Source organism: Doryrhamphus excisus, linkage group LG20, assembly GCF_037039965.1.
Source record: "Doryrhamphus excisus strain RoL-2023G ecotype Guam linkage group LG20, RoL_Dexc_Guam_v1.1, whole genome shotgun sequence".
NCBI lineage: Eukaryota > Metazoa > Chordata > Actinopteri > Syngnathiformes > Syngnathidae > Doryrhamphus > Doryrhamphus excisus.
Window position 1 is genome coordinate 3,443,663 of NC_136376.1, and position 14,903 is coordinate 3,458,565.

Below are 14,903 nucleotides of genomic sequence, written 5' to 3' on the forward strand. Positions count from 1 at the left end.
ATCAATTGGAGCGGCACGTAGATCGGCATCAAACCATGTCAGCGGCATTAAAACAGACGAGCAATCGGTAATAAAACATTACATATGATTTATGCCCGCTCCTGGCATCTGTTAACGTGCGCCGCAGGAAGTGACTGTTGTATCAGGATGAAGCCGTACCCCGGTGAACAAACATTTTAGTACTTCGCCACCTGGACTTACGTTGTCGGTGAGAACCACTCCAAGTTTCCAGACTTGGTACTTGACATCGATGGAGCTGAATCTGAAATAAAAATAAAAAAAAAAAAGATAAATTACGGCGGCACGGCGGTCCAGTGGTTAGTGCGCAGACCTCACAGCTAGGAGACAAGGGTTCAATTCCACACTCGGCCATCTCTGTGTGGAGTTTGCATGTTCTACCCGTGCATGCGTGGGTTTTCTCCGGGTACTCCGGTTTCCTCCCACATTCCAAAAACATGCTAGGTTAATTGGCGACTCCAAATTGTCCATAGGTATGAATGTGAGTGTGAATGGTTGTTTGTCTATATGTGCCATGTGATTGGCCTCTTGCCTGAAGACAGCTGGGATAGGCTCCAGCACCCCCCGTGACTCTCGTGAAGCAAAGGGGTAAAAAATGAATGAATGAATCTTCATACTACATGTTCTTCTTCTAATATTTGGACTTTATTCCCATAATATCTCTTTAATATTTAACATTCCAAAGCTACTATAATTCTAGATTTAGTTGGTTTATCATATTACAACTTTATGGCAACTTCTTTAATATTTCAACTTAGGTTAATTGGCGACTCCAAATTGTCCATAGGTATGAATGTGAGTGTGAATGGTTGTTTGTCTATATGTGCCCTGTGATTGGCTGGCCACCAGTCCAGGGTGTACTCCGCCTCTCGCCTGAAAACAGCTGGGATAGGCTCCAGCACCCCTCGCGACCCTCGTGAGGCAAAGGGGTAGAAAATGAATGAATGAATCTTCATACTACATGTTCTTCTTCTAATATTTGGACTTTGTTCCCATAATATTTCTTTAATATTTAACATTCCAAAGCTACTATAATTCTAGATTTAGTTGGTTTATCATTATATTACAACTTTATGGCAACTTCTTTAATATTTCAACTTAGGTTAATTGGCGACTCCAAATTGTCCATAGGTATGAATGTGAGTGTGAATGGTTGTTTGTCTATATGTGCCCCGTGATTGGCTGGCCACCAGTCCATTGTGTACCCCGCCTCTCGCCCAAAGACAGCTGGGATAGGCTGAATGAATGAATGAAGATAAATTAGCGTTCTACACCAGGACGTCCCGTTCTTCTTTAAGTACAACATAATGAGCTACATCAGTGTGTAATACTGCAAATTGTACTAGTCAACCAATGAGCTACGCTGTTAGAGGACGGCGTCCTGATGCGACCTTCTCTTTTCAGTACTTCCATTGAAAGTCACCTCCGTTGAATAATAACTCTTACAGAGCCTATTATGTGTGTACTCACAATGAGAGCCAAGCAGTGTCTTTTCGGAGCTTGTTTCTCTCCATTCCTTCAGAGCTGAAGTCCAATGACGACTGGTCCAGACCGAGAAGCTCACTGATCTTCTCACGGCCGTAAAACTCCCCATACTTATCCATAACCTAAATAAATAGACACATTAAGGTTAGATCACCAAGCCAAGGTAATTGGACTATCATTTAAAGTAACGGTAATGTCTGTACCGAGAGTCTATGGAGGAACAACAAATGTGAGGAAAATCATCTCCCTCACTTTTTTGCTCCACTTTTAAGAGAAGATGCACTCAAAGAAAGATCAAAGAAGATAGAAATTTTGGGCAAAAAAAAGAATCATCCCAAAACTGCACTGTAATAGAAATGCTAGCACAAACAACCTTGAATAAATCAATATTTTGGAGGTTTACAATTCACAACAGGGCTGCACGGCGGTCGAGTGGTTAGTGCGCAGACCTCACAGCTAGGAGACGAGGGTTTAATTCCACCCTCGGCCATCTCTGTATTATATATTATATTATATTATATATGTATTATATGACTCGGCTGCACGGTTGTCGAGTGGTTAGCGCGCAGACCTCCCAGCTAGGAGACCCACCATCCCATAATCCCACCATCTCTGTGTGTAGTTTGCATGTTCTCCCCGTGTATGTGTGGGTTTTCTCCGCGTACTCCGGCTTCCTCCCACATTCCAAAAACATGCTAGGTTAATTAGCGACTCCAAATTGTCCATAGGTATGAATATGAGTGTGAATGGTTGTTTGTCTATATGTGCCCTGTGATTGGCCGGCCACCAGTACAGGGTGTACCCCGCCTCTCGCCCGAAGACAGCTGGGATAGGCTCCAGCACCCCCCGTGACCCTCGTGAGGCAAAGGGGTAGAAAATTAATGAATGAATCTTCATACTACATGTTCTTCTTCTAATATTTGGACTTTGTTCCCATAATATTTCTTTAATATTTAACATTCAAAAGCTACTATAATTCTAGATTTAGTTGGTTTATCATTATATTACAACTTTATGGCAACTTCTTTAATATTTCAACTTAGGTTAATTGGTGACTCCAAATTGTCCATAGGTATGAATGTGAGTGTGAATGGTTGTTTGTCTATATGTGCCCTGTGATTGGCTGGCAGCCAATCATGCCTGAAGACAGCTGGGATAGGCTCCAGCACCTCCGCGACCCTCGTGATAAAAAGCGGTAAAAAATGAATGAATTAACCTAGCATGTTTTTGGAATGTGGGAAGAAACCGGAGTACCCGGAGAAAACCCACGCATGCACGGGGAGAACATGCAAACTCCACACAGAGATGGCCGAGGGTGGGATTGAACCCGGGCTCTAACCACTCGACCCATGTGCAGCCACAAGCTGGCATATTATATACAATAATAAGTCACAGCTGTTATACCCTTTCTTTATAAGTACAAATACAGTTCCACTACACTTTGAACTGATGAAAAATACTATAAAATTCAATAGGAATGTACTGCATATGTACTGTGTGGTGGCTTTGTCCGTTGATTTATACACAGTATCAACTTGAGACAAGAGCCAAAATATGCAGCTCAATGGATGCTAAGAGATCTCCATGACCTCCACGCTGGACAAAGAAGTGCGTTGCCAGATGCACTGAAGGGCATCGCATCATCTGTTCTGTTAAAAATGATGCAGTGCAGAAAGGTGAACACGGTGAGTTAGTGTTTGACATGTGCGATGCAGACGGGAGTTAAAACACGGCGCTTGTCCTTAAAAATGCCAACTCGACAACTTACGGTCCAAGTTTATCTTGATGTTATAGCGTGCTTCATAACCCTCATCCCGATATTCCCTGGTGTGACAAGGAAAATATACTTGTCTTGATATACAAGGAGCATGTTGTCCTGGCAGGAGTCCCAGTTAATCACAATCCTTCAGGCCGCGTGCCTTTTCTTTGAACTTGCCGTGACCGGGAAACGCTGACTAAGCGGAACAGTGAAGTCCGCCGGGAGCAATTGAAGGTACTACCTTTAAGTCTATGAGCATGTTTATCTACTGTTACTGTATAAATATAACGACTGGTGATGATTATGCATCAGGCTTGGAGCGAGATGAGAGAGTCCAAGTCGGTGACAGATGAGCGTGCGTAATGACTAGACGCCGCCATGATGCTTCTCGCTGGGAGAAGTGGAGACCTGCTGTTTTCAAGGACTCATCATGTCATTAAGATTCAGCGATGAAAGCGTCGGTTAAACAAGGTACTCGCTCTCCGAAGGGACTCAGCTGTGAAGCCGGCAGTTGTGTCTCTAAGAGGGATTCTTATAGAAATTAAACTCGGATTTACTTTAGAGTAGTCAGTGTACAGCTCGTACAGCAGCCAACAGGCATCCCCCGCCGCACTGCGGTTCAAATTTCACAGTGTTTCAAAAACACATTAATTATACTTTCTAATCTTTCATTAGAAACATAGCTTTCACTTTCACAACAATGCTGAAACATAAACAACACAATATAGGGGTGCTATTTTATGTCTTGAGAGCTCTAGTAATGGTTCATTCATTCATTTTCTACCACTTATCCTCACGAGGGTCGCTATCCCAACTGTCTTGGGGTGAGAGGTGGGGTACACCCTGGACTGGTGGCCAGCCAATCACAGGGCACATACAGACAAACAACCATTCACACTCACATTCATACCTATGGACAATTTGGAGTCGCTAATTAACCTAGCATGTTTTTGGAATGTGGGAGGAAACCGGAGTACCCGGAGAAAACCCACGCATGCACAGGGAGAACATGCAAACTCCACACAGAGATGGCCGAGAGTGGGATTGAACTCGGGTCTCCGAGCTGTGAGGTCTGCGCAGTAACCACTCATCTACCGTGCAGCCCTCCTGTATTTTATCAAAAAAAAAAGTTTGTTTCTACCTTTTTCCGTTCTTTAGTAATCAGCAGTGGAACATGGGTAAGTTTCAGGAAAATATCAGTTCCCAACTCAAAAAGAGAGCATCTGCAGCATCACCTTTTCTGCCTCGGGTGTTTGGGTTTGTAAAAACGTACAAATATATCTTTGGCATTGAATGAGTTCATTGTTTTCAAATATTAGCTTCAAAGGTTAGCTTATTTTTACACTAGCTGCGAGGTCTGCGCGCTAACCACTTGACCGCCGTGCAGCCGCTCTATTAATGGTAAAAATCTTATTTAGAAACTCAAACAGGTTTTCTATGCTCTAACGTCAATATCGTCCAATATTTATAATGATGCTTGGAAGATTTTACCTTTCTCTTCACAAATTTATCCCAGTAATTACTTGGAAACGATCTGAAAAGATAAATGACATGATTAGCATATGAAAATATTAACCTGCTACAACCGTAGGTGAGCTTGCATGATCTAATGAGAACAACAAGAGGAGTTAAAATATTTTGGTAATTTAATTACTGTGTCGTAAACACGTCTCAGTATGATAGACGACAACTATAGGAATAAATGCACCATTATTGTAAAGCTCTTGTAATTAATGGCTCTCATTAGATTGTATAGCATTGTAAATAAATTAAGAAAAAAATGCAGGCGTTAGGTAATATATTCTGTATAAATATTTTAAAGCCATTAAATATGTGCTATAAAAGCATGCAGAAACATATTCATATGTCATAAAATGCAAACATACACAGTGTTAATGACCAGCCGATCCCACTGGCCTTTAATGTCCTCCTCGGGCGGCTGCCGCGTCACATACGAGCCATCAAACTCAAGTCTCCGCGCCACTTCCTTCTCCCGTTTGAAAACCACCAGCGGCACCTGCCACATGCGGACAATTTGAATAAACACATCCGGTCGTATGTTTGTGAAATATAGCCGGCATACCTTGAGGCAGTAGTAGCCGATAATGCAACAGAAGGAGATGAGCGTGTGCAACACCGCCAGGAGGCGAAGCGACAGCTCCATGTATCCGCCGCCGCCTTCTTCCAGAACAAAACAAACCTCGTCGTGTTCAGCCGCCGAGTCACGTGATCCGTCGACATGTTTTTCCGGCAAAGACACCACCTGGGAAGCGGGTGTGAGACACAAATAGAAGGTGGCGTTGCACACCACAATATTGGACCCTAAATTTGGAAGGGCGGAATCAAACGTGGTTCCATAATAAACAAGATGAGTCATGATTCATTTTCTACCGCTTATTCTCACGAGGGTCGCGGAGAGTGCTGGAGCCTATCCCAGCTGTCTTCGGGCAAGAGGCGGGGTACACCCTGGACTGGTGGCCAGCCAATCACAGGGCACATATAGTCAAACAACCATTCACACTCATATTCATACCTATGGACAATTTGGAGTCGCCAATTAACCCAAGTTGAAATATTAAAGAAGTTGCCATAAAGTTGTAATATAATGATAAACCAACTAAATCTAGAATTATAGTAGCTTTGGAATGTTAAATATTAAAGAAATATTATGGGAACAAAGTCCAAATATTAGAAGAAGAACATGTAGTATGAAGATTCATTCATTCATTTTCTACCCCTTTGCCTCACGAGGGTCACGGGGGGTGCTGGATCCTATCCGAGCTGTCTTCGGGCAAGAGGCGGGGTACACCCTGGACTGGTGGCCAGCCAATCACAGGGCACATATAGACAAACAACCATTCACACTCACATTCATACCTATGGACAATTTGGAGTCGCTAATTAACCTAGCATGTTTTTGGAATGTGGGAGGAAACCGGAGTACCCGGAGAAAACCCACGCATGCACATGCAAACTCCACACAGAGATGGCCAAGGGTGGGATTGAACTCGGGTCTACGAGCTGTGAGGTCTGAGCGCTAACCACCCGACTCCCGTGCAGCCCGGCTCTAATAATTCATTCATTCATTTTCTAGTCCTCACGAGGGTTCGCGGAGGTGCTGGAGCCTATCCCAGCTGTCTTCAGGCGAGAGGCGGGGTACACCCTGGACTGGGAAGCGGCTGTGAGACACAAATAGAAGGTGGCGTTGCACACCACAATATTGGACCCTAAATTTGGAAGGGCGGAATCAAACGTGGTTCCATAATAAACAAGATGAGTCAATTCATTTGGGCTCAGTCCCGCATTTTAATCCCATTTGGTGAACCGCGCAAACTCCTGACCTTGTAGAAGAGCAAGATGAAGTTGATAGCGAATGTGACAAAGAGCGCCAGCAAGCGTGTGTTGTAAAAAGTTCTGGCAAAGTAGTTCTGGAAAAGAAAATGAAAGCACCTTAAGGAGTTTGTTTCTATATCATAATAATAACGTCTGGGATATAAGAATTGTATCTCACCAGCAGGTTCTTGTGATGCGTGCTTATCGTCTCGCCAAGGGCCGAGTGCTGGCTTCCTGTTTCGTCTGATTTATTACAACATCTCTTGGACCTCCATTCGGCCTCTGTCGCCATCGCATCCTCACATGGCGACCATCTGAGAGAACAAAACGTAAACAGAAAGGAGGTGAGAGTCTCCTTTTAAAAAGGGAATATCGGATATTAATAACTGACATTATTAATATAGTCTTGTTAGGCGAGCATCAACACATTTGTGCCCGAGTGACATGCAATGAAAAATATTCAATTTTTATTCACAGAAAAAAGCAAAAGAACAGGAAATGACTCACTTTTCTGATTCAGGCACCTCGTCGTCGTCAGCGCTTTGCTCCTCAGACATGAAGGTCTTAGTTTGGGTCAAATTGGGAGAAATCAAACATATGAATCAATATTGTAATGAAGTTTTGTGAGAAAATATTTTTTTCTTCTTCAGAGTAGTCAGTGTACAGCTTGTATCAATATTTTGGAGGTTTACAATTCACAAGAAGGCTGCATGGCTGTCGAGTGGTTAGCGCGCAGACCTCACAGCTAGGAGACGAGGGTTCAATTCCACCCTCGGCCATCTCTGTATTATATATGTGTTATCTTACTCAGTTGCACGGCGGTCGAGTGGTTAGCGCGCAGACCTCAGAGCTAGGAGACGAGGGTTAAATTCCACCCTCGGCCATCTCTGTATTATATATTATATTATATATGTATTATATGACTCAGCTGCACGGCGGTCGAGTGGTTAGCATGCAGACCTCACAGCTAGGAGACAAGGTTCAATTCCACCCTCGGCCATCTCTGTATTATATATTATATTATATACGTATTATATGACTCAGCTGCACGGCGGTCGAGTGGTTAGCGTGCAGACCTCACAGCTAGGAGACGAGGTTCAATTCCACCCTCGGCCATCTCTGTATTATATATTATATTATATATGTATTATATGACTCAGCTGCACGGCGGTCGAGTGGTTAGCGTGCAGACCTCACAGCTAGGAGACGAGGTTCAATTCCACCATCGGCCATCTCTGTATTATATATTATATTATATTATATATGTATTATATGACTCGGCTGCACGGCGGTCGAGTGGTTAGCGCGCAGACCTCACAGCTAGGAGACAAGGTTCAATTCCACCCTCGGCCATCTCTGTATTAAATATTATATTATATATGTATTAGATGACTCGGCTGCACGGCAGTGGAGTGGTTAGCGCGCAGACCTCACAGCTAGGAGACTCGAGTTCAATCCCACCATCTCTGTGTGGAGTTTGCATGTTCTCCCTGTGCATGCGTGGGTTTTCTCCGGGTACTCCGGTTTCCTCCCACATTCCAAAAACATGCTAGGTTAATTAGCGACTCCAAATTGTCCATAGGTATGAATGTGAGTGTGAATGGTTGTTTGTCTATATGTGCCCTGTGATTGGCTGGCCACCAGTCCAGGGTGTACCCCGCCTCTCGCCCGAAGACAGCTGGGATAGGCTCCAGCACACCCGCGGCCCTTGTGAGGATAAGCGGTAGAAAATGAATGAATTAATGAATGTTTCGTGCAATATTTTATGAATCACATTTTTGGCAAAAAAAATAATCTGTGGCGGGTTTGACTACACTGTAATAGAAATGCTAGCACAAACAACCTGAATAAATCAATATTTTTGGAGGTCTACAATTCACAAGATGGCTTACCGTCCCCTCAAGGAACGCAGTGTCAGCCGGGACAAACAGGTCAGTGTGACTGCTGGCGATGTCTTGCGTTGAGAGCCTGTATCGACCTCCATCTTTCCTCACTTTGAGGCCAAATATGTCTGACAGTACATCCATCTCCCTGGCGGAGGTCACAGCTGCCTCCTGCCCGCCGCGTCTCCGCAGGGCGAAAGAGGCAGAGTGCCGCCTCAGCTGCTCCACGATGCTTGTTGCCTCTGTGACCTCATCAAGTGTCGGTTCGAGAACGCCACCCAACAGGTCGGCGATGGTCATGCTTTTGGCTCCTTCTATGAGCCCGCCATTAATAAAAGCGATGTAGAGCACATGAAGGATGTTGTTAACTACGACGCAAACGCATCGGAGCGCCGTGGATAGAACGAATCTGAGTAGCACAGCAGATGATAAGAGGGCATCTTTCATGGTCATCTTCATGACAGCCCTCAGAGACGGCGGCAAAAAACGCCATCCGTACGCCTCCTCCTCTTCGCCAACATGTCGCTCTCCGCTGTCAGAGCCAGAGATCTGCGCCGCTAGCTGCATTTCAAAAATAGTGTCCTCACAGAAGTTGACAAACATCTCCATTTTCTCCTTTTCCCCGCCTTCGTTGACCACATCGAAAATGAACTGCCTCTTGGACTCCTTCACTTGCGGCTTCTCCCACTGCGTGCGGCTGGATTCGCTGATCTCGAAGTACACGCGCTCCATTCGCTTGCCGCTGCCAAGGATTTCAATGCGGCCTAAATGGGGCTGGAAGTAAGTCAAGACGCACTCAGCAAGCTCCAAGAACGCCCTCAGCCTTAAATCGTTGGGCATGTGTTCGGCCAAATTGGTGAGCAGAACGGCGACGCTGAAGCCGATGTCTTTGGCCGGCTCATGGAAGCGATCCACAAAAACCTCGTAATCCAGGATTTCCTTATCATCAGTCTCAACGCACGAGAGGAGGAAATGAGTCTCAGCTTGTGAGAACCGCTTGGAGATCTCCATGGCTTTCTGGAAGTCCTTCCTGGCAATGCGGCCCTTGCGATCGGGGTCGTAGTCTCGAAAGGTGTCAGAGGACGTCAGGTCTTTCAGCTTGAGGAACGTGTCAAAAAACTTCAGGATCATTTCCACGTTGCTGGACGATTCCACCAGCATGTCCACCATCTGTTTCCCGATGGTTCCATTGACGACGTTGCCTGAGCGAATACGAAATCTATTTTTAATATTCACCCATTCATGATTATGAATGCTGTATTCGCTGAAAGCATACCTTCTAGCATGGAAAGCAAGAACACAACCATATCCTTTTGTAAGTCCATGAGCTCCTTGAGGAGCTCAATGTGCTTTGAATCCTGCAAGGATAAAGAATTGTAATACAAAGGAACCATATTATACTATTTTCTACAAATTAAACTTTAAATAAGAGTATTGGAAGTGTTTTGCATACCCTAGTAACCATAAGTGACATAGAAAGAAAGGTACAATGAAAAAATATTAAACACATATGACAATATATAGCAATCTACTAATTTAATTTGTACTACGTTATACTCTTCTGCACTCTGTGTGTATGCTAACAGCCCCGCCTCCACCCAGTCTCTTTGTCTCAAGACAAAGACACTTCGTTTGAGTACAGTAATCCCTCATTTCTGGCTGTTGAAAAATGAAAGTGAATGAAAAACAAAGAATTTGTTCATTCATTTTCTACCGCTAACGGCGGGGTACACCCTGGACTGGTGGCCAGCCAATCACAGGGCACATATAGACAAACAACCATTCACACTCACATTCATACCTATGGACAATTTGGAGTCACATGTTTTTTGGAATATGGGAGGAAACCGGAGTACCCGGAAAAAACAGGGGAGAACATGCAAATTCCACATAGAGATGACCGAGGGTGGAATTGAACTCGGGTCTCCTAGCTGTGAGGTCTGCGTGCTAACCACTCGACCGCTGTGTAGCCGAAAACCAGGATTTATTCATTCATTCATTCATTTTCTCCCGCTTTTCCTCACGAGGGTTGCTGGGATAGGCTCCAGCGCCTATCCCAGCTGTTTTCGGGCAAAAGGCGGTGTACACCCTGGACTGGTGGCCAGCCAATCACAGGGCACATATAGACAAACAACCATTCACACTCACATTCATACCTACGGACAATTTGGAGTCGCCAATTAACCTAGCATGTTTTTGGAATGCGGGAGGAAAACGGAGTACTCGGAGAAAACCCACGCATGCACCTAGAGATGACCGAGAGTGGGATTGAACTCGGGTCTCCTAGCTGTGAGCCGTGCAGCCGACAACCATGATATTTAAAAAAAAAAAACAGGACATGTAGGCACATATATTAGTGTTAGAACATCATTAAAAAGTCACGTTTGCATAACAGGAGACCTTTAAATATCCAGAGCCGCACAAGGAAGGTCGTTTTTTTTGTCAGAGGATACCAATCAGCGACTCTACACACCTGGGAGAGCTTCATTTGCATATGTGCAAAGACGTGAAGGAATCCTACCACGGCATCCCACAGGCGACTGTGAGCCAGGCTCTGCTGGTTTCCAGTACACGGGCCCTGCAAGTAAACACAACACAGCTACAGGGTGAGCTGCTGCATTATGAATGACTACACCGATGTCAGGAATCCTTGCAGAAATGCAACGCCAACAACCTGTATGTACTCGGTGAGCGTGTTGAAGACCTGCTTGGCCACTTTGATAGCCTTGGAGAAGTTGCGTTGGCCTTGTGCATCGATCGCGTCCTTGCCTGAGTAGTACCAGTAGAAGTCACTGATGGACTCCTAAAGAAGCGAATGAAGAAAAATGGAGATTAAAGTGTTATCTTAAACGTTTTCTTTGAACACGTACAAGGTGGAGGAAACACGGGCTTACCTGGATTCTTAGCAGATAATCCACAGTGGAGATGATCATGTTGACAGTTGTGTTGTTGCCCGTCTGTGTTCGCAAGTAATTCTGGAAATCTAACACATGACAAGACAGTAGATATGGTGATATTGTTGATATTAAATATGCTAACCACCAGGCCACATTCAATGTTTAAGTTGTTTTTTATTAATTTCTGTGGGATGCTAATTTTCTTTTATAATGTTTGGTGTGAGGCTGTGCTAAATAAAACAGTAATACATAAAACTAGTGGTGGACACTAAGGGTGCGTTTGTGGGTATCTGTAAAATCCGATGCAAGCAGCGTTTTATTAATGTTCAACTTCAAAAAAAAATAAATAAAATGTTCAACTTCACCCCATATGCTATTCCCCAGGTGCATTGAATGCACCATCATTATGGATGAAATTGACGGGTGAAATCCAGATTCATCTCGATGCGTTTGTGGGTATCGGTAAAATCTGATGCAAGCTTCGTTTTATTAATGTTTAACTTAAAAAAAAAAAAATGTTCAACTTCACCCCATATGCTGTTTCCCAGGTGCACTGAATGCACCATCATTATGGATGCACTTGACCGGTGAAATCTAGATTCATCTTGATGCCTTTGTGGGTATCGGTAAAATCCGATGAAAGCGCCGTTTTATTAATGTTCAACTTAAAAAAAAAAAAAAAAAAGTTCAACTTCACCCTATATTCTGTTCCCCAGGTGCATTGAATGCACCATCATTATGGATGCACTTGACCGGTGAAATCTAGATTCATCTTGATGCCTTTGTGGGTATCGGTAAAATCCGATGCAAGCGCCGTTTTATTAATGTTCAACTTAAAAAAAAAAAAAAAAAGTTCAACTTCACCCTATATGCTGTTCCCCAGGTGCATTGAATGCACCATCATTATGGATGCACTTGACCGGTGAAATCTAGATTCATCTTGATGCCTTTGTGGGTATCGGTAAAATCCGATGCAAGCGCCGTTTTATTAATGTTCAACTTAAAAAAAAAAAAAAAAAATTCAACTTCACCCTATATGCTGTTCCCCAGGTGCATTGAATGCACCATCATTATGGATGCACTTGACCGGTGAAATCTAGATTCATCTTGATGCCTTTGTGGGTATCGGTAAAATCCGATGCAAGCGCCATTTTATTAATGTTCAACTTAAAAAAAAAAATGTGTTCAACTTCACCCCATATGCTGTTTCCCAGATGCTTTGAATGCGCCATAATTATTTTGTCTATTGTATTGAATACGGACAAATACTAGTAAAACAGCATGGACGCTCGCACGCAAGCAGCAGCTGTATTAGCGTATTAGCCTACCTGCTAGTGCATTCATATTAGCAGTATGTTTTACAGACAGGAATATAAACAAACATTGATTCCGCTGTTAAAAGTGTCACTTTAACTTTGCTGTTGCTGGTACTGTATTTTTTACAGCAGTAATTATTGTTTCATTGTTTTACTCCACCACTGAACCACTGCTATTGTAATTGCATAGCCGATGTGAAAGTGTGAGTAAACGTTGTTGCTGTTTTAAGATGGCAAAAAGAATGATCAAGAAGTGGTGTATAGTAAAAAAGACCAACAGCACTTTTGCTGAATTTAGTTGAATTTAAGCGCTCATTAAAATTTGGCATTGGAGAGCCAATCACCCGCGTTGTGTCCTTCACAGAGCAGCTGTAGAAAGCGGAATAGGTCACAGGTTAGCTGTTCATCAGGCATCACCTTCTCTCCTGTGGGGAAAGAAATCAAAAAGATGAAGTTGAAGGCTAATAATTGACTGGGCAACACTGCATTAAAATGGAAAACGGCTGGTGACCATTTAAAAAAAAATGTCCACTATGATTTTACCTGAGCTCTCGTCCGTGGCCATGCCTAATCCTTCAGCTTTGTTCTGCCGCTCGAAAGCGTTCAAATCCAGCACACTGCAACACACAAAACAATTAAAGCTTTGGCACCAAATGATGTCCACCCGCCTCTCCGACTGACTGCAGTGACCCACCTACACGACTGCATGAGTGCAGCCATGCTCTGAAAGAAGCCCACCTCACGTCGTTGTCTGAGATAATCCAGCATTTTCTATTCAAAACGAGGCAAGGTCTCATTAGGGGAGGGTGTTACGCTTCATCTGTCACGATTACCAGCAATATGCCGGCTTGTCTGTGGGAAGACACTAAATTTGGAGGTAAGACTGTGGCAGGAACGTTATTCCCACACCGCTTCATCATCATCTTTTTCATGAAGTTCACACACTAACTGTCAGAAGAAAAACTTTTGTGACAATGCACCTGCTGAACAGCAGCATTCCCTCCGTTGAGAACAGCGATGCCCATCTTGAGTGTTGGCGCAATCATGGAGCCCATTGTCCCTGATGAGATGTAAAATCGTCACAATCAGACAACATATGGCTTAAAAAAAAATGACATTTTACCAAGATATATAAAAAAAAAACACTATAGTACCTTTGCTGGCACTAATGCTTTGCAGGACCATCTCTGAAGCTCCACGAAGATGCAACCTGGCCTGCTGGTAGAGAAGCTTCTGTTTGTCCATCTCCTTCTCCTGAAACACAAAGACTCTTTCACTCCACCGCAATAAAAGTCAGCGGTTCAACAAGAAGAAAGACTGACTTCAAAACTCTCCAGCTCCTGTTGCTCATCATCGTCCCTGTGGCAGCTCTGTGAGGGCAAACATGGTGACGGAAAGACAGACGACCAAGGGAAGCTGAATACACACCTTACTGTGTTTACCTTGGCCATTATCTCCACGTAGGACACGTAGAGCCAGTCGATTCCAAGGTCACTTAGAAGAAGAGAGAAGAAAAGAAGAAATTCAGTGAGGGACAGGAGATTAACTCCGTAAGCCAATACAGTACATAACAGTCGTGGAGAAACCAGAGCTTGAAAACCCTTTTCTGTCGATAAAGCCTTTTCAGTGAAATATGTCAACAAGCGTATGAGAAAAATGTGGTGTGCAGCCATTGTTTACTAGAGGTGGGGAACATTTTCGCGGGTATGCTGGAGCCTATCCCAGCTGTCTTTGGGGGAGAGGCAGTTTTCATACAGTCTGGTTTTGGTAACTAAGATTATTACTATACTATACTAAAGTTATAAAATTTGCCTCGGTTTTCGTACAATCTCTTGGTTATTCATTCATTAATTTTCTACAGCTTATCCTCACAAGGGTCGCGGAGGTGCTGGAGCCTATCCCAGCTGTCTTTGGGCGAGAGGCCGTTTTCATCCACTCTGGTTTTGGTGACTAAAGTTATAAAATATGCCTCTGTTTTCGTACAATCTCTTGGTTATTCATTCATTCATTTTCAACCGCTTCTCCTCACGAGAGTCGTGGGGGTGCTGGAGCCTATGCCAGCTGTCTTTGGACGAGAGGCAGTTTTCATACACTTTGGTTTTGGTGACTATAGTTATTGTCAAAAATATGTCTCGGTTTTCGTACAATCTCTTGGTTATTCATTCATTCAGTTTCTACTGCTTCTCCTCACGAGGGTCGCAGGAGTGCTGGA

At 43.8% G+C, this 14,903-nt stretch overlaps 1 protein-coding gene across 1 annotated transcript in view; it reads right to left on the reverse strand.

The window, feature by feature from the left end:
* Positions 1-14,903, reverse strand: part of ryr2b (ryanodine receptor 2b (cardiac)) — a 79,613-nt gene that overhangs the window by 9,221 nt on the left and 55,489 nt on the right. Inside the window, exons 77-96 of the mRNA XM_078787273.1 lie at positions 14,134-14,185; positions 14,014-14,061; positions 13,846-13,945; positions 13,672-13,751; positions 13,386-13,462; positions 13,235-13,308; positions 13,036-13,116; positions 11,373-11,461; positions 11,153-11,281; positions 10,952-11,056; positions 9,755-9,836; positions 8,488-9,680; positions 7,103-7,158; positions 6,774-6,909; positions 6,604-6,690; positions 5,346-5,525; positions 5,149-5,279; positions 4,754-4,796; positions 1,489-1,625; positions 202-262 (exon numbers count right to left, since the gene is read on the reverse strand). Of these exons, the coding sequence (XP_078643399.1) occupies positions 202-262; positions 1,489-1,625; positions 4,754-4,796; positions 5,149-5,279; positions 5,346-5,525; positions 6,604-6,690; positions 6,774-6,909; positions 7,103-7,158; positions 8,488-9,680; positions 9,755-9,836; positions 10,952-11,056; positions 11,153-11,281; positions 11,373-11,461; positions 13,036-13,116; positions 13,235-13,308; positions 13,386-13,462; positions 13,672-13,751; positions 13,846-13,945; positions 14,014-14,061; positions 14,134-14,185 (2,941 nt within the window). The remainder of the gene's footprint in view (positions 1-201; positions 263-1,488; positions 1,626-4,753; positions 4,797-5,148; positions 5,280-5,345; positions 5,526-6,603; positions 6,691-6,773; positions 6,910-7,102; positions 7,159-8,487; positions 9,681-9,754; positions 9,837-10,951; positions 11,057-11,152; positions 11,282-11,372; positions 11,462-13,035; positions 13,117-13,234; positions 13,309-13,385; positions 13,463-13,671; positions 13,752-13,845; positions 13,946-14,013; positions 14,062-14,133; positions 14,186-14,903) is intronic.